The sequence below is a fragment of the Sebastes fasciatus genome, chromosome 1 (assembly GCF_043250625.1).
Source record: "Sebastes fasciatus isolate fSebFas1 chromosome 1, fSebFas1.pri, whole genome shotgun sequence".
NCBI classification, from domain to species: domain Eukaryota; kingdom Metazoa; phylum Chordata; class Actinopteri; order Perciformes; family Sebastidae; genus Sebastes; species Sebastes fasciatus.
In genome coordinates this window covers 32,951,056-32,976,571 of record NC_133795.1, presented here as the reverse complement: position 1 = coordinate 32,976,571, position 25,516 = coordinate 32,951,056, and the positions used below count along the sequence as shown (strand labels likewise).

Sequence of the window (25,516 nt, the reverse complement as noted above, 5' to 3'; positions counted from 1 at the left end):
ACAGGCTGCAGTCTGTGGAGGTTGTAGGAGGCTCTTTGTTGCAGCCTCAACCGTTTAATCAAACTAATGCACCAGAAGATGTTTTATCTCACAAATACATGGCTTCATGTAGACGGCGGTTTGTTTATCTCTGGTGTCACTGTATCACGTAACGCAGCTGCTTCCTTCCTCTTTCGCTCGTACTCGCCCTTTACTGAAAACGACTGAAACATTATCCTCGTGTAAACAACAAGACCTGTGCAAAGTCCACAGCTTTGAATCAAATCCTTCACATCTTCCTGGGTAGTTTGTGTAGCATGAATAGAGCAACCCAACACCTGTAGCACCATAGAGAGGGTTTAATGAGGCATTTTATTCATCAGTATGCAGAGAGAAAGCCCTTTATCTTGTTATGTTGTTAATCTTGTTTTGCAGTATAATCACTTTATTGGGATCATTTCCTAGAGAGGAAAACAAAAAAAAGCTTTTCACCATTATTTGTAATTATAGTTATTTATTATAAAACAGGTTGACAGTTAATATAGTTTATGTACAGTATATATCATGCTATGAAATAAAAGGCAAATGTAAAGTGATAAAACAACGACGTGGACCCTACAGTTGTAACAAAGTTAAGGCTTATATGCATATAAAATGGCAACATTTTCATTCATAAAATGATGGCAAAATGAGTTTTCAATGAATTGTGATGTTTCAGTTGTGCATTATAGCTGAAAACCAGAAAGGTAAACTCATTATTAATGTTTTCCAGGAAAGCAACACATCTGTCTGTGTGGTGGCGTAACATTTCAGTCTTGCCATGACATTTATTAATTTGCACACCCAAAGTTTGCATGATGCCATTTAATATTAACACAATAATCATAAATATTGTGGTGAATTTGGCACAATAAATGCATATAAATTATCATATTTTCAGGGTGTTTTGACTGTTACTCTGTACTCACAGAAAGCAGAAGCTCTCACAAGATTCAATTCAGTTTTTGTGTGCGTTTTTTTTGTCCCTTTTTTCAAACACTTTATAACCGTTCTTATATTTTAAGGAACCTAAAGCACTTTGTAAACTTGACCAGATTAAACTCGAGGACTGCCTCGAGCATATTTTATAACATTACAAAATATATGTAAAAGAAAACATATTAATATATACTAATTATGAGTCACACATCCTGGTCAGGGTCAAAATTACTGTAATAAAACTGTGTGGGCGTTGTGGCCACATGAAAGGTGAGACATTGCAAACACTGACATAAAAAGTGGCACGATATACATGAATACACGTTATAGAAGCATTCACCTTTATGTTCACTTGGCCACTCAGCTAACGGAAGACTATTTCTGATGCAAATATATTTTTCTTTGCAAAGACTTGAGTAAAGAAAGTAATGGACCATATAAAAAAAGACAATGTAATCTTGTTATAACACAAAAAAAAGTTTAAAAAGATTTCCCATGTACTGTAGCTGCCCAGAGCAATACTTGGTATTTTTTTTCTTCTGTGAAGTCACATAGAAAAAGACGTTTTTAGGCCTGTCATTTCCTGGCCTGAAAGTGCTGAGAAGTCATCTTTGGATGTCCCCGATAATACTATCTGGTCAGCAAGAAAGGAAAGGAGGATATACTCGTTAAAAGAGCACCTCTTCACTAGATACTTGTACAATCTGGCACATTTTTGGAACCTGTTTATGGGTTCAAAGTCCATCAGAGGACGCTGATATCACAGGAAACGTCTCTGATTGGAGGGCAGGAGGCGGGTGAGGAGCTCAGATGAGGGAGATCCGTATAGGGATGGCGGGAGACTCTGTCCTGTGCTGGGGGGAGTGATGAGACACCACATGTTCCACCATTGTGTGTTTGGACATGTGTTTTATAAGGTATGTCTCCTGGGGGAAAAAAACAACAAGAAATAATCAACACATTTAGACATCTCTCTCCGCAGTCAGTTCAGATTTTAACATTTAACTTGACTTCTAACTCACCGACGTGTACGCCCTGCCGCACAAGCTGCAGCAGTAGGCCTTGGCGTTTTTGATTGCGTGCGCAGACATGTGGATCTGCAGCGAGGCAGAGTCTGAATAGGCACGGTAACAGTTGGAACATTTGAAGGGCTTGTCTTTGTTGTGCTGCCTCTGGTGAGACTTAAGCAGGGGGAGGAAAAACACACAGAAACCGAGTCACCTTCATGCAGCTTTGTGAAGGGTATTGCTTCAGCGCAGGATCGGAGCCGTAAAACAATCGGCAAAATGAAATAATTCAGTGTTTACCTGCAGATTAGATAGCTGAGTAAAAGCTTTTTCACACCCTGGATGGGCGCATTTGTACGGCCGATCGCCTGTGTGGATTCTAAAACAGGAAAAATTATGTAAATATTAACCAACGGAAACTTTTTGACAAAAACAGGTCAGACAGGAAGTACATACAAGAAAAACTAATCTACTCGTGACATCTGCCAAAAATATTTCCTTGTGCAAAATTCTCATAACAACCAAATCTAAATCAATCTCTTCCTTGAAATTATATTTCCTGTTTGTGGTTTTTCTCCATGTTTAACACTATTTAAAGTGTATTTTGTCGTTGTTTACTCAGTTTGCATGTGTGCAGACTCAGAGTATCAAAAGCTCTCCAGCAGAGAGTAAAGAAGGAGGACAAAGGAGTCACCTTGATGACTACAGCACCTCCTCTACACTCTGCGTGCTCCTCCTCAACTGACAGGACTGGACACAACAACACGGAACATCAGTTCCTAACACAAGTTAACGCTATTTTAAAGGGTCACTTCACACAAATTACAAAAAAATATATATCGAGTTCAAGTTTACATTTTCTCACGTGATGCAATCATTTCTACCATTTTGTTTGTGGTGCTAACAGCCTGAGCTTCTTTTCTTTTTTAAATTAAAGCTAGGGTTGGTAATCTTAAGAAACCAGCAAGAGTATGCTAGATTTAAAAAAATTATCCAACCGAAAAACCCAGCCCAGTGTTGCCAACTCTTTTCCAATGAAAGTAGCAGCACTAGCTCCAAAAGCCCCCTAAATCTAGTGAGAAAGTTGTCAAGTCGACAACACTGACAGCCCGTCCCTCCAGGCCTCCGTCCGAAGCAACATAAACATATTGAACGTAAACAACAAACATGGCTATTGTTAATACTCACAGCTGTCAAGCTAGCAGCTAGTGGAAGACTCCGGTGACGCACAGTGAGTGCATGGACGGAGTGCACGCAGGCCGAATGAAAGGATTGGACGGGTTTATTACAGTCCTGCGACAGCCACAGATAACCGATTTTTTTCTTTTTTTTGGTCAGAACCTTGGATTTATTGATTGCTGTCAGGATGTAACGAGAATTTCAACAGATATATCAAAAATGTTTTTGAAGAAGATTAGCAACTCTAGCTTTAAAGGATAAGTTTGTAATTTTTCAAGCCTGTCTTAAAGGCTGCAGGTGCAGGTGTTTTCTTGCTGTAATCATTCCTTTCGTTCATACTGGCCATTAAAAGGTTAATTTCTAATGCTCTTCCAATGTAAGTGATTTCTACTGCATCACTTCCAATTTAAGTGATGCTGGTGATGCTGTGCAATGGATTAAAAAGTTTATCTGAAGCCTATATGAGAACATCTATGTACATAAATAAGGTAAGATAAAACTCGGGAAATTGTGCAGCAGTGAGCTGCTGACTGCTTTTTAAAGACATATCTGAAAAATTGTGAAACTTCCCTTTCATAGTATGAGCCAACATGCAAGCAATCTAGAAGAATCTCTTTCAAAGATCATAGATTCATTTTTTTGCACATCTGGCTTTATGGATAATACTAAGTTGTTTATTGCATAGTCAATTCTACTGTTTAGAGACATTGTCTCTGTTAAATGGATTCATGGGAGATATTTAAGACTGTAACCAAACCAACATATCTTCCCAAAACACATTTTGAATATATATACAGTCAAAAAATGTGGTCAGCTGTTTCAATATTGTTTTTATAAAAACACAGTTTTTATGATTAACATTAAACCTTTCATTAAGAAGCTCATCAGAAGGGTAAATGTGACATTGTCTTCTGGGACAGATCACACTGTCAGCAGTTTTCACAGACACTATTTCTTAAGTGCACGAGTTTCTAGGAAAACTACTCATTGTGAAATATATCATAAAACCTAAACTATCTCTATAGTTACAGCTGAAATCTTTAGAGGGAAGTGAAAGGGGTGTAGAAAAAGGTTCTTTTGTACTTCTGTAGTTTGGTTGAACGGACCTTGGTATGAGGAACTACCTGATTTAAGGAACAAATTATCCCCAGTGTGTTAAATGAATAATTTTGACTACATCATATTCCAGCACAGGTTACTATGTACTTTATGAAACAGCACATTATAGTGGGCTGCTCCAGCTAAGAAGACTGTTATGAACGCTGCACAACAGCTTTGATGAAGAAAAATAACATGACAAAATGTCATGGGATCAGACCTGGTGTGCTGCTGCAGATGGGAGAGCTGGCGAAAACATTTCTCACAGTAGGAGCAGCGGTAAGGTTTGATGCCCAGGTGTATGCGCAGGTGCTGCGCCAGGTACGATGCGTTCGCAAACGACTTAGTGCAGTGAGGACACTTGTGGGCCTTCGCCTCTGTGTGCGTTTTGGAGTGGATCTGCATGTCGGACTTGGAGAAGAAGGTCAGCGGACAAACTTTACACCTGTATGAAGAACACGGCGACACAGACAGAAGACACACGTGAGGGACACGCACACAGAGAGAGCACATGTATACGTTTCATGCTGCTGAATTGCAGATTTGTCCTCATTATTGAGAAAGACCATGTGCGGTGAGGGCAATTTTAGCAGTTGCGATTGCTTCCTCTTTGCACATTTGTTCACACAGGAAACCTGTCTGTCTGTGTCTCTCAGTGGTGAAAAGTACAGTACAGTAAAGTACATTTAGTAAGTTATTTCTTGAGGTGCTTGTACCTTACTAAAGTATTTCCACTTTATGTTACTTTAAATTTCTACTTTAAACTTTTTACTCCATAATATTTACATAACATCTATAGTTATTAGATACGCTGCAGATACATACAGTATATACAAAACACGGGATCAGTTCATAATAATTTACTACATACTGCAATACACTGTATAGCATAGTGAGTTCTTTTACTTTTGATATTTAAATAGATTTACCTGCTAATGCATGTATTTTTACTCAAGCCTACTGCTTTTTTTTGGTCAGCAGGTAAGCAGAAACAAGCCTTAAACCCAACACTGACATGCCATCACCTTTTTGTGTTGATATGGGGAACAAACAGTTGCCTATTTACACATCCAGCAGATACAGAGCAACATTTACATTCATTTGGAGTCTGTTTATGGCCAACTGGCGAATGTAAGCCCAATATTTGTTAGCTCTGTTTTTAGTCTCTACCAGCCCCTGAGGTAAATATCTGTCTCTTGAGCTGCTAAATGCTCCACTAAGTTCACCAGCTACATGCTAACTGTGTCTGGCTGCCGTTTGGTGCCGAGCAGGTTGTGGAAAGTGGCTCCTTAGAGCTTTTACGCTGAACGAAGCTGCCTGCTGTGGCTGGAAGAACAAAACAACTGCAGAGTCAGGTGCTAATTCTCTGTGGGGTTCGTCACTAGAAGCGACTCCATTCACCTCAGACAGTCATTTTAATCATTGTTATTTTTAAATTATTAGTCATAGCTGCTTTAAGTAGCATTTTTAATACAAAACTTTTACTTCTTATGGAGTATTTTTGCATAGCTTTCTTGCATTTCTACTTGTACCCAAGTAAGGAATACTTCCCTAACCGGAGTCTCAGTTTGGTAAATATCTGGGAAACTCCAGCTAAAGCTGAGTCACATGTAAACTGTGAGAACGAGAGAAAAATCCATAAAGACGCTGACAGTTCTCATCCTTAATTTTCTCTGCTTGAGACCTCTGGGAGGCATGATAGGGTGCCTTTGGGAACCAAATGTATTTTTCCCACAGTAACAGCTTTTTTCCTGGCTCAGAATGGATCTTTGGGGTGTGACTATGCACGAAAGTAAAAGCAATGAGTCATTGTTATACAGCCCAGCTGTATATAAACTGGAAAAACAAAGTTCGGAAACTTGTGTTTGGTGGATTATTTCTCTGTTGTTACAATGCTAATTGGCATTGTATTTTACATCGTTGGAAAGCCTGTTTATTTACCTTCGCAATGATGTCCCACTTGTTAGGATCATGCATTTGTGGGATGAGCAGCACAGCTGATTATGTGGGTAGCGCCCAAGAAAAATTTGCCAAAATGCTCTAAACAGTGTATTCTCATAAGGCTACCAGGAAGCCTGCAAGGACTGCCCTTCACCGTCAGGCCCGTTTGCGCTGGTGTCGACAACACAGACAATGGAACCTGAACATGTGGGGGAATGTCAGGTTCAGTGATGAGTCCAGGTTCTGTCTGCCAAAGTTGGACGGCAGGGTCAAAGTATGGAGACGACGTGGAGAACGCTATGCTGATTGTTGCACCGATGGAGTAACAGCTTTTGGTGGGGGCAGTGTCATGGTGTGGGGCGGCATCTCCCTCACTGGCAAAACAAGGCTTGTCATCATTGAAGGCCATCTCCATGCAGTGATGAGATTCTGCAGCCAGTGGCGATCCCATATCTCCACAATCTGGGACCTAACTTCATCCTCCAAGATGACAACGCTCGCCCCCACAGAGCCAGGGTTATCACAGACTACCTCCACAATGTGGGAGTAGAGAGAATGGAACGGCCTGCCGAGAGTCCAGACCTCAACCCAATTGAACACTTGTAGGATCAGGTTGGGTGTGCTGTACGTGTTAGAGTGACCAACACAACCTTGTTGGCTGACCTGCAACGAATCCTGGTTGAGGAATGGAACGCCATCCCACAGCAACGTGTGACCAGGTTGGTGACCAGCATGAGGAGGAGGTGCCAGGCTGTTGTGGCTGCATATGGATCTTCCACCGCTACAGAGGCTCCTGGCGGTGTATTAAATGAATAAAGTGTAAAATAGCCAATATGTCTTGTTTGTTCCTTGTTACTGATAGAGAGTTCAATCATCCAATCCACCAAACAACTCAAAACAAGAGTCAACACCAACAGGAGAATACACTGTTTACCATTGACGGAGCATTTTGGCAAATTTTTCTTGGGCGCTACCCACATAATCAGCTGTGCTGTTCATCCCACAAATGCATGATCCTTACAAGTGGGACATCATTGCGAAGGTAAATAAACAGGCTTTCCAACGATGTAAAATACAATGACCATTAGCATTGTAACAACAGAGAAATAATCCACCAAACACAAGTTTCCTAACTTTGTTTTTCCAGTATATATATATATATATATATATATAAACTCACGTTTTTTTGCTATGATCCTTCAAATGTGGTTATCAAACAAAAGATATGTAATGGTGGAAGGATATTTCACAGTTTAACAATAAACTTTATTGTCAAAAATGCACTTAACCAGTAAACTTCACTGGGATTAAATTATTATAAATAACTATAAATACAAAAGTATGTCCAGTCATTAAAGGTCAGGTGTTCAGAGAGATGGAAAAGAGAAAATGAGAGACCATTTCCTGACCTCTTCCACCACTGGGAGCATGCGTAGTAGTTGGTTTACATACTTTGACCTCAGCAAGACAGACGCAGCAAGACGGTTTATTGACTTCCCAAAAGCTGAGTAGTGTAGTAGTGATGGGAAGGGACGGTCCACATTTCACATCATGCCTGTCTAGTCCAGAGTGCTGGACTGAGAAGTTCATGTTCCCAAATGCAAATGTTACTTTTTGTTAGTGTCTATAACATAGTGTGTCTCTTCAGAACATGATGGCTTACGTTGGTAGTTGTCATTTATGTGCTGGTTTATAGTTTTAACTGTTAGTGAGGTGGCTGTAACAGAGAAAACAGAATTGCATTTATTAATTCCCCAATTCTTGTCACTTTGGTGCTATGAATTTGCTTTGTCACTAGCTAAAACATCTTTGGGCGGTGACAAAAACTTCCCTGCATTATCTTATTTTGTGTATTCATATTTGATACTTTGTTTTAGACATGTTATTTATATTTTTCACTAGTGGACTGTGTTCTGTTACCCTACTTGTTCTACATATTACATGTTTATGGGCTGCTTTAAGGTTTTGGTGACCTGAGACAATTTTCCAGTCTGGTGGACACTAATTTAAATTCTATTAAAAGAAATGTTATTGGTCTTGCAAATCACTATTTTCCTCCTTTTTTAGGAATACAGAGGGAGATTTGAAACCTGCTGTATCTACTGGACTCCTAGTTAACCTAAAAAACAATTGTGAGCCACGAGTCGGAGGCACTGCACCTTGGTTATCTAGATCTAGATAAGCCCTTTCTTACCTGTAGGTTTTTCCCGGTTTGGTAGTGATGGTGACACAGTCGTTGCCTGAGGCTAGGATTGGGTAGGGCACCACCAAAAGAGACGACCCATTCTCTGCTTTGATCCTCTTACGCCCCCGTTCCTCCTTTGGAGGAGGGCCGAGGAGTCCCACGAGGCCCCCGTTGTTTTTCCCAGGCTCCATCCCGTGGCTGCAGGCTAAGCCTGAGATGAGGTGAGGTGTAGGAGCTCCGCCCAGCCGGCTGTGGCTGCTCGAGTTGGGTGTGGTGGGGGTGATGATCTCTGAGGTGTTGAGGTTGCCCGTTCTGGATGCCAGCGCCACACCTAATGGGTGCAAAAGTGAGGACAAGTTATCATCAAATTGCCAATTAATATGAAAAGGGCTACAGTCATGCAAACACAGACAGACTGTGACAACATGGACAAACAATGGCCATATGGTAGGATGGTTAGCAAACACTGATGTTTGCAGTGTTTGTAGCTGTGTTTGCAAAGCAACTTAAAGTTAAAGTCAGTTTCCATAAAGTGTTAACATTATTCTTAGTCTATACGTACAGCACAGAGAGAGGTCCAAATATCCCAACATTATTTCCAGAACTAATGATGAATGAAACCCAACAAACCGCAGACCTGAGTAGGAGTAGGACAACAGGTAGTACCAACTGTGCAAACTGTGGTTACCTGAGACGTGGTTCGTCCTGGAGGGATCTATAAGTTGACGCAGATGCCAGTCTTCCCATAATCCTCTGGCTTTTATAGCTGCCTTATCGTCCAGATTCAAGTTTACATCCCCCAGAATCCGACCTGGTAAAAATGTGCAGGAAAATTCACGTTTAAAAAATACATACATCTTTCATCAACCTGATCAACCTGAGTGTCTTAATGCCAACAATGTACAGCTGGTATAAAGACACTGAACTAAAGTTTAATTTAGGTCATCATACAGCAACATTAACCTTTGTGTTTCGTTGACATTGACTTTACCTCCTTATATGTAAAAACAAGAGTGACACGCAGCAAAGGTCGGATGCGAAGTTTTTCACACTGTGGTTTGTGGTCACCATAGCGTGATGTAGAGACACGAAACGGAACTAATGTGGCAGATTTCTGAAACATGTCATGTGTTCAAAATCATGTTTCTGAGCAATAAAATTGTTAAGAGCCACAAAGTCACAAAACAATGTTGAGCTGTTAAAGAGGGTAAGAGGACACTGAGAGAAAGCTGAACCAACTCTGATGATGCAGGATGGATACATTTCTTGCATATCAGTAAAAGGCAGTCGTGGAATGTAAATGACATTTTCTCAGGCGATTAAGTACAAATTCGAGGTACTTGTATTTGACTTGAGTATTTCCATTTTGATGTAACTTTGCACTTCTACTCCACAACATCTCAGAGACAAACATAGTACTTTTTACTCCACTACATTTGTCTGACAGCTTTAGTTACTAGTTATAATTTTTGAATGAAAACAATGTATATCCAAATTTTATGACTTTGAATTATAACTTAGTTTGATAAACTGAAGGGTGACGTTCATTTATGGGTTGAGAAAATTCTCCTACTTCTTAAGCTTAAAATAAACTATTTAAAAAGCCTGTTGGATCAGCAGGAAAACGCATCGTCACAAAGTTGACAAGTTGACTTTTTTAGATACAGTATGTGGTTCTCACAGGAGAGCGGCGCTCTGATGATCTGATAGACCATAATGCATTGCTGTAGATTAAACTACTCAACAGTATACAAAGTAGTTAAAACATTTACAGGAGTAAAATGCATCAAATACATTAATGCAGCAATAATATCAATCCAATAACATCATACTTGGTTTTGAAGGGAGGACTTTTACTTGTAGTGGAGCACTTTAATAGTGTGGTATTAGTACTTTTACTTAAGTACAGGATCTGAGTATGTCCTCCACCACTGGTAAAGTGTGAGGACTGGGGAGGCAGGTGAGGAGGCAGGTGAGGAGTACCTGTGACGGAGCTGGAGGCAGGGCGGGCGTGCAGGGCGATGTCAGGCTGAGACGGGCTGTGGCTGTGGAGAACCTGCATCTGGTGAGTTTTGGACATCCCGTGCTGGCCGCCATCCGCCTGGATGGGGGGAGCCAGTAAGGGCTGTTGGGACGGGGCTGAGGCAGCGGGCAGATGTTGCGGTCGGATCTTCTCTGCCATCAGCTGCTCCTTGATTTTATTGATCAAGACTAGGTTATCCAGCTGACAGCCAGAAAACAACATTTGTGACAAGAGAACAGCCATCAGTTGAGTCAGTGTTACTGTATGAGGCGAGGGTTCCCTCTAGAGGCTGATATGTGACATTGTACCCAAAACTTCCATAATGTAAACATCTCAACAATTTAACACTGTGTTAAACAAGTGGTTCCCAACCTTTTTTTGTTTTGTGATATCTTAAAATGAAGCAATGTCCACTTGTGACTGACTTTATGGACTCTTTCTTTTTCTGATTTCTCTAATTTGAGAGAGATATCCATTTTTTTGCAAAAAAAAAGCTAAAATTAGAGAAAAGTAAGGAAAAAAACAACAATTTTCTGTGATGGATTGTTTTAAATCTGTTGTAGTGGCAGCTTGCTCTAAACCGTCCTCGCCACTTCTAGCAGGGTGTAAAGGTTTCTGACTCACGTAGCCTACCATGTCCAACTTCCACCTGCCTTCTGCAGACACTCACTTCTTGATCAGCTTAAAAGATGAGGCTCGTATAGTGAGTGAAAAGTTTAAACCACGAAAATTAAAACAAACAAAAATATTTCCACATGACAAATCTTGGACTATCAAAAACTGACCAATTCTGCTGGAAAAACAACTGAATCTGTGATCTGTGTGAGTCAGAAACATTTACATCCTGCTAGAAGTGGCGAGGATGGGTTAGAGCAAGCTGCCACTACAAAAAGTCAGAAAAATTGTTGCTCCCCATCCTGCTCCACTGAAGCCTAACTAGCATTAACCATACTTAAAGGGACACGCCCACATTGTTCAATAGCAGGACGACTAGAGAAGCACATCTTAACAGGGAAAAACACACATCATTGAGTCTATATAGATCAAAGCCCGTTCTATTACATGACTAACTGACCTAAATTCTAAAGTATGTCAAACATTTTTAATAGCATAACACAATGTACTTTTTAAATGATAATCAAATGCAAAAAACTGTAAATAATACAATATGGCTCGCACAACTCTATATCCATTTAATCATCAGTGACCCCTCAGATTAACCCTGGGACCCCTTGGAGGGTCCTAAACCCCAGGATGAGAACCACTGCTTTAAAGGAATAGTTTGACATTTTGAAAAATGTGCTTATTTGTGTTCTGCTGACATTTCGACGATAAGATTTCATGCCTGTACACTAACTGTGTAGCTAGAGCCAGCAGCCAGTTAGTTTAGCTTAACGGGGGAAACAGCTAGCCTGACAGTCCAATGGTAAAAAAAAAATGCCCCCTACCAGCCAAAAGTGTGTCTAAAGAGATGGCACAATTAACACACCTTAAATTAATGCAATATAATTGGCTGATGCGAACCTATAATCCCAGAAAAGCTCAATAAATACAATAGTGCTATACCTGATATATGTATCAAGGATGTAAAGGAAAAAGGTACACTTTTCCACTGTCTTTGGCAGTGTACTCACATAACAAAGTTCTGGGAAGAAGTGAACAAGTGTATCCAGGACATATTATCCATACAAATACCTCTAGACCCAAAGCGTTTTATACTAGGTTTATATCCAGCTATTCATAACATGAGAATGAGACAACACATTTGTTTTAGATATAGGGCTGTTATTGGCCAAAAGAGTTATTGCTCTATCATGGATAAGGGTTGGTAGGCAGAGTATGGGTAAATAGATTTCTGAAATATCTACGACTCTGCCCTTAGAAAAAAAGTACATATACTATCAGGGGTAATCACTCACTCTTTCACAACATCTGGGCTCCCTTCATATGTTATCTAGAGATGACAAACTTAGCCCATATGAAGCACTTGGGGATAACCCACTGCAACGGCCAAATCTGCCACGGTGTATTTCCAATATTTATACATTAATATGTACTTAAACTGAAGTGTATTACCCGAATACAATCCTCAACCAATACTCTTTTTTAAGGTGGATATTTTGTCCAGGTGTCCTGTATTTTTGTGCTTTTGTGTAAATACGCAAACTGGTATGTGTGTGTGTGTGTATATATATTTGTCTGTGTTTCGTTGTTGTTAAAGGGATAATTTGGGTGTTTTTTAAGTGGAGTTGTATGATGTACTTGCATGCATAGTCAGTGTATCAGTGTATTACCTCGCAGAACACAGGAGTTGCTGCTCTACCGCTGCCTCGGTACAATAACACAAACAAACAAACCAGCCGATCGAGGCAGCGGTAGACCAGCAACTCCTGTGTTCTGCGAGGTAAAATTACAATTTTTTTCCAATGGAGTCTGGTTGCTTTGGCAAGAGCACAGATAATGGTTTCAGTTCCCCGTCTGAAACATAGACTGTATAGCTGTCTGACAGCGAGGCAAAACCAGCGGAAATATTTTAAATATAACGTACTATTAAAGTGATTTTTTTTATGTGAGACTTTCTTTTAGGTGGCTAAAATACGTTTTGCTGCCGGCCCCGTCCACAGACTATGGATACATAACTCATACAACCCCACTTCAAAACACTAGAACTATCCCTTTAAAATCAATAAAGACATTGTTGGAAAAAAAACAACAACAACAAACCTTTACATAGAAAATGTACAATACAATGATTTTACTGCTTACGGTTAACTTGCATAAATTAGTGTGAATAGCGGAGTCACTCACCTGGCCGGGCATGGTAGGAGGTGGAGGCCAAAAATAGGGGTTGTTAAAGCGAGGTTCAGCCATCCTGAAATAAACACACAAGGGTCATAAACAAGGTGAGGGCAGCTTCTCTGTCAATCAGTGAAACATGTATCGAGGACATATTTGTAGTCAGACTGGTAAGAAAATGCTTCTCAATCTTTTTGTCTTGGGACCTCTGAAACAAAGACTGTTTACTTGTGACTCCTCATCACTGGTTGAATAGGTGAGTGATTTTCTTTTCTTGCTCTAATTTTTAATGTTCAGAGTCGTAATTTACACACAAAAAGGCAGAGATTCGAGGAAGCTTTGAATCATCTTACAGGTTTATTTTGTTTGTTTATCCCAGGTTGAGAACCACTGTTGTAAGATATTCCTAAAAACGGCCTCCTTGAATTGATGTGAAGATCTATTGTCAGCGTACAAAACAGTGGTTAAAACTTGTGCCAGTTACTCTCCACCCAAGCAGCACCAGCTGACTGTTTGACGTGATAATTTGCGATAACTTGTCTTGTGACGGTGTATTTTCAAAGACATTCTGTGTTAGTTCTCCTTCTCTTTCTCAAAAGTGCAAGAGGAGACCTTGTGCCTTTACACGATGCTTCATCAGAGGAGGACGTTCAAGTGAGTGATACGGCTTTTTCTTGGGATTTCCAACCACAAGACTTTGAGATGGGCATGCTGCCTGAGAGATAGGCTCTCACATGATTACAACAGCTAGTTAGGGTACTCTGAAAAAACGGTTATCAGAGAAAACAGAGACGTTAAAAGTGATGTGGCTCAGATCCTAATCTGTCACTGTCTGTCTCCTCGACACATGGGGCCCCGACAGGTTAAGAGTCTGGTGGGGAAACAGGAGAAACGTTGCACAGTCTCACCTCAGAGTACAGCGAGACCTGAATGACATAGTCAAAAGCTGAGAGGTCAGTAATCCAACTGAATATCATGAACATGGAATAACTAGAATGAGGATGCTGCACAGAAAACCACACTGATTTGTAAGTGACACAGTAGTTACTTTTTTCTAAGAGCATGACATTTCTAAGGGGTTGCAATTAAGCACATTGCTTTCCCACTCTGTGTGTTTGGCCAGATGGACAGAAACCTTTACGACAGAGAGAGAGCTGCTTGCTGCTGAAGTTTTGATCAGAAGGTTTTTCTTTCCATAGCGTCTCCTCTCAACCTCGTATGAAGTTTCTTTTTTTAAAACATTTTGCATTGCATGCTTTGGCACACTTCACCATTCCTAAGTCTGTTTGGCTTAGCGGAGGCATAACACAGTCCATCTCTGTGAGCCAAGAGAAACAAAAACGATACGTTCAGGGGTACGAGCGTACAGCAAACCCCACAGAATATTTCTCTAATGATGCCAGTGGGGATCAGTTTCACTTCCTGGAGGCTTTGTGCCTCCGGGGAGCAGGCTCAGGAGTTCGGCGGCTGCTGGACATCTTTGTGTCACTTCTTGAAACGACACGCTTCACACAGACATTTTTTTTTAATGACAGCGAGGTACTGTATATGACTGACAGATCCTGTGTATGCATTCATACTGTATGTTGGTGTGTGCCCACTTAAGGCCTTACAGAGTCCTTTCAATCAACCTGTAGAGTCAGGACTAGTCTAGACTGCATTGCTTACTTCAGTACTACTTGTGCCACTTTTGCCAGAATAGTTTTATGTTTTTTGCATAAATGCAGCTGAGTTTCTACACGGTTTAAATATTTATGCCTGCATGTAACAGGGTTTGAAGTATTTCCAGGAGGTATAGGAAAAAGACTTATGTCCAGTATTTCTGATGCAGGTGCATTAGAGCGGAGGAGTTAAAAAAAGCTGCAAATAACAGGTATTTTCATTGTATATTAATATGCACATTACTTTCTTGGTGGATAGGTTATTTGTTTTGTCAACAAAATGTCAGAAAATAGTGAAAAAATGGCTATTATAATATCCAGGTGCCCAAGGTGATGTATTCAAATGTATTGTTTTGTCAGACCAACAGTCTAAAACCCAACAATTTTCAGTTTACTATAATATATGACAAAGAAAAGCATCACATTTTTACATTTAAGAAACTGGAAGAAAAAGGATGTTTGGGCTTTTTGCTTGAAAAATGACTGAAACTATTAATTCATTATCAAAACAGTTGCTTATTGTTTCAACTCTGCTGTTTCAAACTGGATCAACTCTGCTGCTCTTTCCTTCAAGACATTTATTGAATGAAAACATCAAACTTTTGGTCCCTTTTTACAAAGGTTTTCATAATTACAAAGTCATTAATCTGGTGTGCTGTAGAAGTAATGGTACTTTCTAAGAAGTCACCCGTTATAAGGGGTTGTAATTAGTAACTGATGGTTAGTAAATCATTTACTAATGTTTTATAGATCAGTTAAGCCATCAACTTTTGGGTTGTCAGGTTGTACTCTCTTGAACCAAAATCTACCCACTTACAGTACAACTGCAGATCTGTGATGGCTTAAAACACCCTTTATTAATGACTTATTAACATTTATAACTGGAGACTTGATGGCTTTTTGTAAAGTGCAAAATCCACAAGCATTTATAAATGGATTACCAACATATGTAACTGCATTATTACCTCCCTTAAAAGATAAATATCAATCAAGGCAACCCAAAATATCAAATGAATTGCTTATAACTGATCTATAAAGTAGGGCTGCACAATTAAAGGGACTATTTGTAACTTTTTAAGCGTATAAATGTAGCGGGTCGCCACACATGCGCGTTCGCATAGGCATGCTCGCGTGTGGCTGGAGCCTCGTCTCCGCTGCCTGCTCTCCTTCACTTAGAATGCGCGCGTGTCCTCGCTCCACCTCTAGACGTGAACGCGCGCTCACTCCACACTGCAGAAGAGTTAGTTTAGCTCTGAGAATATCTAGTGAATGCACAGGGGACGTTTGTGCAGAAATAAATGCTGCAGTTCCTCCAGACCAACAGAGCTTTCCCGTGTCTTGTGAAGTGACGGAGCTCTTCAGAGAGTTACGTTACCCTCTCGTTACCGACCGGGTGCCGGTGTCTCCCTGCTCTCTCCGGCTGCGGGCGGAGAGAGCAGGGAGACACGCTGCAGAGCCCCGCTGCATCAGCCTGCCCTGAGGCAGGAAAAGCCAACACTAAGATCAGATCTAAATCATGTTCATGGAGAGACCTTTGTCTGGTCAGCTAACATTACTGCCCAGCAGCTGAAATATGGAGTGATATTGTGGTTTTAGCTGACGTGTGTCGCCTCACTTTTTTGTGCGATGCTCGTTCAGGTATATTTAGAGCGAGCAAGCGCGAGCCCGACGCTGACTTTCGTTGATTTCACGGCCACAGGTGTCGCTGTTAAGCAGCATTTCTGAAAGTTACAAATAGTCCCTTTAATTGAATATTTATCGCGATCACGATTTTAGATTCCCACAAATAATTGAACATGATCGCCTGCGATATTGATGTTTAAAATGTGCGGTCTGCTCATAGAAAATTGCTGCATATCAAATCAAGCGCTTCATAAATTACTAGCCGGTGATCAAGATGTTTTGGCTTCACTTTTGGGGATAGATATTATCTACACAACCAATGTGTTTATGATTAAATTGAGAGTATAAAAATGTTTATCTAGCTCTTAACGTTGCTTATTTTGCTCTCAAAATGCATCAAATTGAAGCATTTAACTTTAAATTGTATCTAACAAAAGGGTAGCGTGAATATTTTTTCATATTTGGCATATATATAGCAGAAAACATGCAATGTCAGTTTTTTCCAACATTGTGCAGCCCTAAATGTACATTAGCAAGAATGTAGCACAGCATGGAAGTGACAAGCGTGCTCTGTCTATTTTAATGTGAAAGTGCAATAAAAAAATGTCGTCGATATAAAATCAATGAATAATCGTGATAAATAATCGTGATATCAATATCGATCAAAAATAATCGTGATTATTTTTTTATCCATAATCGTGCAGCTCTACTATAAAGCATTAATACATAATTTATTAATCAATAAAAGCAACTTATAAACCCTTATAAAAGGATATTACAAAGTGATACTTTAGTAACATAAGACCCCTCTCAGGCTACATGCTGTTAATTCTGTAATAACAGTCTGTTAGTATTAATATATTAGTAGAAGAATCTATATCTTTTTTCATATTGGCATATATATATATATATATATATATATATATAACAGAAAAAATGCAGTTGTTTCCAATATTGTGCAGCCCTAAATGTACATTAGCAAGAATGTAGCACAGCATGGAAGTGAAAACAGTGCTGTTTATTTTAATGTAAAAGTGCAATAAAAATGTTGTCAATGAATAATCGTGATAAATAATCGCGATATCAATATTGATCAAAATAATCGGGATTTTTTTTATCCATAATCATGCAGCTCTACTATAAATAATTTATTAATCAATAAAAGCAATTTATAAACCCTTATAAAGGATATTAGAAAGTGATACTTTAGTAATAAAAGACCCTCTCAGGCTGCATGCTGTTAATTCTGTAATAGCCGTCTGTTAGTATTAATATATTAGTAGAGGAATCTATATCTGTGCTACTATAAAGCAATAACAAATCATTCATTAATCAATAAAATCAACTTATAAACCCTTATAAAAGGATATTAGAAAGTGATACTTAATATAATTATACTATACTATATACTATACTATATTATATAGTAATATAAGACCCCTCTCAGGCTACATGCTGTTAATTCTGTAATAACCGTCTGTTAGTATTAATATAATAGTAGAGGAATCTATATCTGTGCTCTCTTACATGTCTGGGTGCTATAATAATAATCCTGAGTCAAGTGTCACCACAATAACGTGCACAGTCTTTTGCAAACTATTTGTGAATCTGAATTTGTCAGCCTCAGTGTAATAAAACAGGTCATTATACTGTTAGAAGTTCATCTCTGGAACTAAAGTTAGGGTTAACTTTTTGTCCTTTTTCTTTGTACCTCCCTGGGCTAAATTATTCCTCCGTTAAAAAGGCAACAGACTCAGATGTTTTAGATGTTATAAAGGTGATGATGAAGAGCTAGGAAGGAGAGCATCATCTCCTCCAGAGAGAGAGAGAGAGAGAGACACACAGAGAGACATGATCCTCTCCGTCCGCCGCCTCTCCCACATTCTCAGACAGTTTATTAAAAAATTTCAGACAAAAGGAAAACAAAAATGGCAGCCCTGTCTTATTTTTATAAGCACTGGACGCCATATTCTGCAGATCTGCGACTATTATAAAGAGATAATTCAGCCCAAAGATGAGCTGAGACGCTGTGGCGACATGTTGTGCGTATTTGCATTAAAGCGTCCAGAATGATTGTTTACTTTGATTCAGGTTTGAATAGCCCGGCTCGAGGAGGAGAGCAGGAAAAAAAAAAAAAAAAAGAAGCCTGACACTTCCTACAACAATCATCATCATCATCATGCCCACAGAGAGCTGTGCAGCTTGCTTGAGCTATAAAAACACCATGCAGATGTGAACACAAAGCCTTTATGTGCACGACGAGATTTGATCACCTCTGCAGCTGCAAAATGCTGCTTTTTTTACATGCAACTTTTGCATGACTTAAAACAGAAAACGGTGACGAAGGAAGCGACACACGGAGAGACAGAGAGAGAGGTTGTTGTTGTGTGAAAGAGCAACAAAAAGAGGAAGAGATTTAGCATCGATCGGCCAACATACCTGAACCAGCGAGGAGCAGAGAAATATCTTATAAAAGGATTAGACTCTCTTCTTTCTTTCTTTCTGCCTTGCTCTCCTCAGTCGGACTTCAAACCTTCCGGGTCGCCTGCTGTTCACTTCTGGGTGCTGCAGGCGTCTCAAAACACAACGAGCTCAAACTGATTTTTTAACCCATTTTCTGCATTGCTTTCTCACTCAAAACGGTGGCTTTTTGTTGCAGCTGTTAGATGAAACACATACATATGGGTGGGAGGTTCATATTTAACATGGTCTTTCCTGCACAGTGACTGTTGTGGGGTTCATGTTAGTGCATGAGCGAGGCTTTCTCTTGCAGTGTGCATCATCACTATAAGACAATAGTCTCACATTGCACACAGATCAGGCTGCTGTAGCTCCACTATTAGACGTGCATAGTGAGGACAGCTATTAAAAGCTGTCTGTCTGTCAGTCTCAGGTCACAATGGTCATGTACAGTAAGTATAATCCGCTCAGCAGCAGCAGCAGCAGCAGCAGCATGACAGGCTGCTAATATGCTCTGTGCTTAGCTCAGCAGGAGATGGCACTGCTGCCACAAAGCTGGAGAGCTTCTTCAGCTAGTGGTGATCATGTTGGCTCAAAGTATGAGGAGATATAAATGATGAGCCCTCACTTTTTACATGCCAAACATGAGACTTTGCTTAACACACATGGTGCTCAGGTTAAAAAAAACAACAACAAAATCTTATTATTAAAAGGGACCATGTGTGACATTTCGGGGGTATGTATTTGCAGAAATGGAATTTAATATTATTAAGTACAAGATTTAAGCCCTTTATTGTCATTGTGTAGTAAAACGAAACCAGATTGTGACAATCCCATAGGTGCTAATGAAAAGACAGTACAATAAAAAAAAAGAGATTGTGCAATATAAATACAAAAAACACAAAAGATAATATAAAAAATAAAAATACAATATGTATACTGATGAGATGACAGTTTTGCCAGATTAGCAGATAATGATATAATTATTGCACAGCATCATATCATTATTGCACAGAGTGATCAGCATGTTATTGCACTTATCCGTAACAGTAGGTTTACAGTATTTACATTGCAAACGTGACGCAAACGTGACCAACGTGTTATTGCACATTTACATTGCACGTGTTCAACTCAGACAGAGGAGACGTCAGAGTTCGTTTTCATTATCACTTGAAACTAAGAATGTTTTTGTTAGCTTAGAATGAGCCCTTCATATCTACATATGGAGCGGGTCGCTAAATTACAAATCCTGCCATAACGAAGAAGCCCGCCCTACTCTGCCCGTGATTGGCTCGTAATCACTGTTCTTTTTGGTTGGATTTGTTAGGTTTATGCACGAGGAGTGATATTGGTTAGGGTATGGGTACGAATATCATGGTGAGCCAATCCGAAGCACAGGAGGGCGGGTTATGCCTTCGCTATAGTAGGATTCGTAATATCACCAGCGGGCCCTCTTCATGGAGTCCGCCATGTTGCAGAGAACGGACACACCAAACACTGGCTCTAGAGAGAGCCTTTCATGTTTTTACGTTCCCCGAAGGCCACCGTAGTTCTCCGACATGCTTGTGAAAATGTGGTAACGTAAGACGCAGAGCACAAAACCGTCGTACCACCAGCCACCGTCTGACTTCTGTTGCTCCTACAGTAGTGTTATTATGGTAAGGATGGCCTCTGAGCGAGGTGAACGGCGTTACCTTGGTTTTGCACTCGGTGGCTCATAATACCACAGTCTCGAAAGGGAAGAGGAGGTACTCTGCTAGTTGCAATCTGCAACCACACCACTAGATGCCGCCAAATCCTACACTACACTGCACTTTGAGATGATCTTGTATTTAAAATAATTGGATTAGACACTCAATTGCCAATTTTGAGGCTTTTGTGAGTTTGTGGTGCTGTTGAGTTTTATTGTATATAATATTTTGTCCACTTGTATCACTAAGGATGAGCAAAATATTACAAACACCCCATTGAGTAGCTTTCATGCTCCAACCTGAAGGCTCCATCTTTTTCAAGTTATCATACGTGTTTGCTGCCTAATGTGTATCGAAAACGCTTTATTGATAACATTTTTATGTAAGAATAATTTAAAAAGAAAATAATACATCCACAGAGCTTTTAGAAAGGTGCATAATAAAGTATGGCTTTTCCTTGAAAAAATATTATTAATCTTAATCATTTAAAATATTTTGACGGATCCAAAATTAATGTTTTGTTTATCTCTGTGGAAAATATCAGACGTTCGGCTTCCACTTCTAACATGGCTTGTGAGCCAATAGTATAACAATCTTAGTGTCACGTGGAATCTCTGGGTCGTCAGTGATCAAGTTGACAGCTAGTGTGGAAAAAAACGGCGCCGCACGTAGACACACCTAATGTAGGCCTATGTTGCAAAATGACTTCATTACTCCACCACGAAAGATTCATCACTTGACATGACTGTCTGCCTGAGTCTCACTCGTAGTCTGTATATAGTCTATGAGTGAGACTTGACTCAACTCAACCATTCAATATGCAGATTGTGTAACAAACTGGCAACCACTTGTTGTGAAGTGAATGCAATGGAACGGAGGAGGAAGAATGCGGTATCTAAGGCCTGTACTACAAAGTGAGTTCAACATACCCAGGGTATCTTATCGTTATCTGGCTTAACTAACCCAAACAAACGAGATCCCGCTAAACGGTCCTACGACTGTGGTTATCAACTCAGTAAATCAACCCAGGGTTTCTCAATTTGGCTATGAGCGCGTTCACATGACAGGGGCGGTGTTTGCAACATAGGACCAATCACAAACATGGACAAGTCTACTGTCAGCAGAGCGGCAAATTTTTACAAACTATATAATATAAGACACATACAAAGAAGTTAAACACATAATCCAGAATAAAAGTAACTCAGTTGAGGCTGCCAAATGCAGGAAGGACAGCTGGCAAAAGAAAAAAATTACCTATGTGGGAATGCGTAAATTAACAGATCTATTAATTTAACGGAATAGGCTACTCAAAAGTCAGATATAATCGTTTAGATGGGGCACTGATATATAAATAGCTTTCAAACTAAAATGGATGAGTATATTACTGTAGGCTAAATTATGCCATTTGGTAATGGTATGGGGTGTAGGACTATGACTGTGAAACAGCCTCGGGAGCAAATAAAAAAATAAATATAAAAACATAATTCAAAGCAGTAAACACCCACAGCATACAGCCAGCTGTCTTTTCTGCATTTATCAACTTAAATTGTGTTGCTTTGAGCCTGGATTATGACTTAAACTTCTTCGTATTTGTGTAATATTATCATATGATCTGCGCAACGAGCTCTGATTGGTCAGTCGGCAGAGCTTTTATACAAATGATCTCTTATCTGGAACATAACCTGCTCCGGAGCAGGTTAGGTAAGTTACCATGTTGATCTACCTCGGTAAGAAGTGAACCACCGTCGTAGGACAGAAAACCCAGAGTTAACCCTGAAGTTACCTCGCTAACCCAAAATACTGCTTCATAGTACAGGCCTCTGGTGACAGAATGGTATCAATGTTATCAATTTCACCGTTAACATTACCACAAAAAATAGCCTCCAAAATCATAATAAAGTTGAATTAACAGCTGCCTACAACAGTTTCAGCAAAAACAAAACATTAAAATTAAGGCTAGACTTCATTGGATAAGCCTATAAACTGCCAACTGAGTGTAGACAGTAACAACTTTTTTATGTAATTTGATCGTCAGCGTAACAATTGACCCTGTTTTTATCATGTATATGTTTCTGAGGAGGTCACGTTTTGTTGAACCCCGCACACATGGCTGCTTATACCTGCCTCAACTTTACCATACATGGTGTTTGCACACGCACATACAAAGTAACACACACACATTCAAATTTATGTTTACCTATTCATAGGAAATGCAAAACTCCACATGACTCTGTCTCATAGCTTAGACGTGAGACAGACTGAGGATACAAAAAAGGATGATTAGAGAGATAGAGCAGAAATTGAGTCCAGCAGGACTCACTTCTACAGACCCAGACGCCTGCAGTTTACATTCATACTGTTAACTTGTATTTATTAGATGTTTCAAACCCTACAATATAGACAAAATTAAAGTGTTTGAAACTAACTTCTCTGCTGCAGCTTCTCAAGAGCTTAAACATGATCAGATGAAGCAATTACTTAGACTAAAAGCCAGAACAATCTGTTATGTGTTTTCCCCAACAAAAAAAGGTGACACGTCATTGCTTTCTTTTAGCTTTATCTGACTATACTTTGCACAACTTCCTGCTGCACATCTGAGAACATTTTTTTTTTAAAAACTGATAAGAAAATGTGATTCACAAACCTCTTCTTTGTATCAGCAGAACACATAGACAGGTCTATGAGCCTCCTGTTTTTCAAAAAGCAGTCTCATGACTATTTAGTGGCTTTTTCTAGAGATTTTGATCGTATTACATGATCTTCCTCAGCAGATGAAGTTTGTAGATGTTCAGTTTTTTTTCTTCTTTTGGAGCATTTTTGGGACGTCTCGTCCTTGTTGTCTTGAAAGGTGAGTTTCAGATTTCATCCTTGACCTCGTTAACACCTACACGTCCATTTATTTCTGGGGCTTTTGATTGATCGTATCATACTCCTCTAGAATGGAATCGATTGGTACCAACCATGTCATGCTAGCTTGTCGGGAAGGAGGTTAAATAACGTTCCAAACTTGCGCCAAATTTCGTCGACGAAAAACTGCCATGGCCAGTTTGGGGAAAAGTCATAGTCAAGACAGCACACTCACACACTGACAGCTGTTGTTGCCTGCTGGGCTTGAGTTTGCCATGTTGTGATTTGAGCATATTTTTTATGCTAAATGCAGCACCTGTGAGTGTTTCTGGACAATATTTGTTATTGTTTTGTGTTGTTAATTTACTTCCAATAATAAATATCTACATACATTTGCATAAAGCAGCATATTTGCCCACTCCCATGTTGATAAGAGTATTAAATACTTGATAAATCTTCCTTTAAGGTACATTTTGAACGGATAAAAAAAGTGTGATTAATTTGCGATTGTTCGCGATTAACTATAAACAATCGTGATTAATCGCGATTAAATATTTTAATCGATTGACAGCTCTCGTTTTAAAGTCTTCAAATGGAAAAAGAGATTTTAACATGAATGTTTTTTCGCATCTCATTCCATCTGTGAGGAGCATCGTGTTTCAAACCAGTTACTTTCCAAGCTTGTTTTGAACTCAAGTTACAACTAAATTAAAATGTTTTGTGATCTGACATTTAGATGTAATCGGAGAACAGATAATGAGGCAGTTCTCCCAGGAGAACCTTATAGATACATAATGTACAATGCAACTAAATAAGAACACACCAGTGGTTCAGTCTATAGGTGGACAAGGCAGACCACCCGAGCATACAAAGAGCAATGGTGCGTAAGGGCTTTAAAACTCGTAATAAATCTCAGTGCTCCATGGAAGACAGTATCCAGCGAGCATAGGCTCTGAGAAGTTGCATGCATGTATATAACATCGCCGTAGTCCAGCACAGACATAAAGGTGGCAGAGACAAGTCTTTTTTTGGCCTCGAAGGAAAAGCAAGAGTTATTTCTAAAATAAAAACCCAATTTCAACTTATATTGAGATTCAAACTCAATTTCAGTGCCCTGGAAAGTGGTGGCAGTTGGGAGATTCAGTGGCTTAGATTTTGCATTTGTGAACAGCATGAGTTTTGTTTTGTCAGCATTTAAAACAAGTTTTAATCCACACAGGGTGCTTTGTACAGTATTAAAAGCGAGCTGTAGCTGACAGAGAGCCTGGTCTGGTGAAGACGCAGAGCAGTAAATCACAGTGTCATCGGCATAAAAGTGGAATTTTACATCGGGAACATTTTGACCAAGACTATTGATATATATATAATAAAAAGAACTGGTCCCAGGGCTGATCCCTGTGGCACACCCTTAGTTACATTGAGGGAGCTGGAAGTGATGCCTTCTGCCTGCACACACTGACATCTGCCTGATAAATAGTTACCAAACCAAAGGACAGTTTGTTCTGACAGTCCTTCACTGCAAAGTCTTTGTATTAAAATTGTGTGATCTACAGTGTCAAAAGCCTTGGATAAATCGATAAAAAGGGCTGCACAATGTTGCTTGTCGTCTAAAGACTCAATAAAATAATTTAATACTTTTAGGGCTGCTGTTGCTGTGCTGTGTTTTTTCCTAAAACCAGATTGAAAATCAGATAAGATATTGTTAGTCAATAAAAACTTCACTCACAAGAGATTCCAGACCTTGACCAGGACAGACAGCTTGGAAATGGGCCTATAGTTGTTTAGGACAGTCGGGTTACCACCTTTCAGCAGAGGTGGTACAAAAACAGATTTCCATATATGGGGAATTTCATTTGTATCCAGGGAGAGATTAAAAAGATGTGTCAATGTTGGTGGGGTAAAATCAGCTGCTAGCTTTAAAAAGTAAGGCTCCAAATTATCGGGACCTGCCGATTTTCTGGTGTCTAACAGGTTCGTGTCTTTACGAACCTGTGACACTGTAGCCGGGTTAAAATTAAAGGTTCAACCCACTGTAACATGATTGTCAG

General features: G+C 39.6%; 1 protein-coding gene across 2 annotated transcripts; it reads right to left on the bottom strand.

Moving 5' to 3' along the window:
- Nucleotides 1-469: 469 nt before the first annotated feature.
- znf362a (zinc finger protein 362a) lies at nt 470-19,126 on the bottom strand. Of its 2 annotated transcripts, none has more exons than XM_074644124.1 (9): nt 18,910-19,126; nt 13,199-13,262; nt 10,351-10,558; nt 9,056-9,178; nt 8,377-8,698; nt 4,462-4,686; nt 2,265-2,343; nt 1,980-2,138; nt 470-1,883 (listed from the first exon to the last, which is right to left on the bottom strand). In XM_074644124.1, the coding sequence occupies exons 2-9, from the start codon at nt 13,259-13,261 to the stop codon at nt 1,764-1,766; spliced, it is 1,299 nt and encodes a 432-aa protein (XP_074500225.1). In that variant the 5' UTR covers nt 13,262; nt 18,910-19,126; the 3' UTR covers nt 470-1,763. The 2 variants fall into 2 exon arrangements, with proteins under 2 accessions (XP_074500225.1, XP_074500216.1); XM_074644115.1 differs by having other exon boundaries at nt 10,351-10,591; nt 18,910-19,123.
- Nucleotides 19,127-25,516: the final 6,390 nt, after the last annotated feature.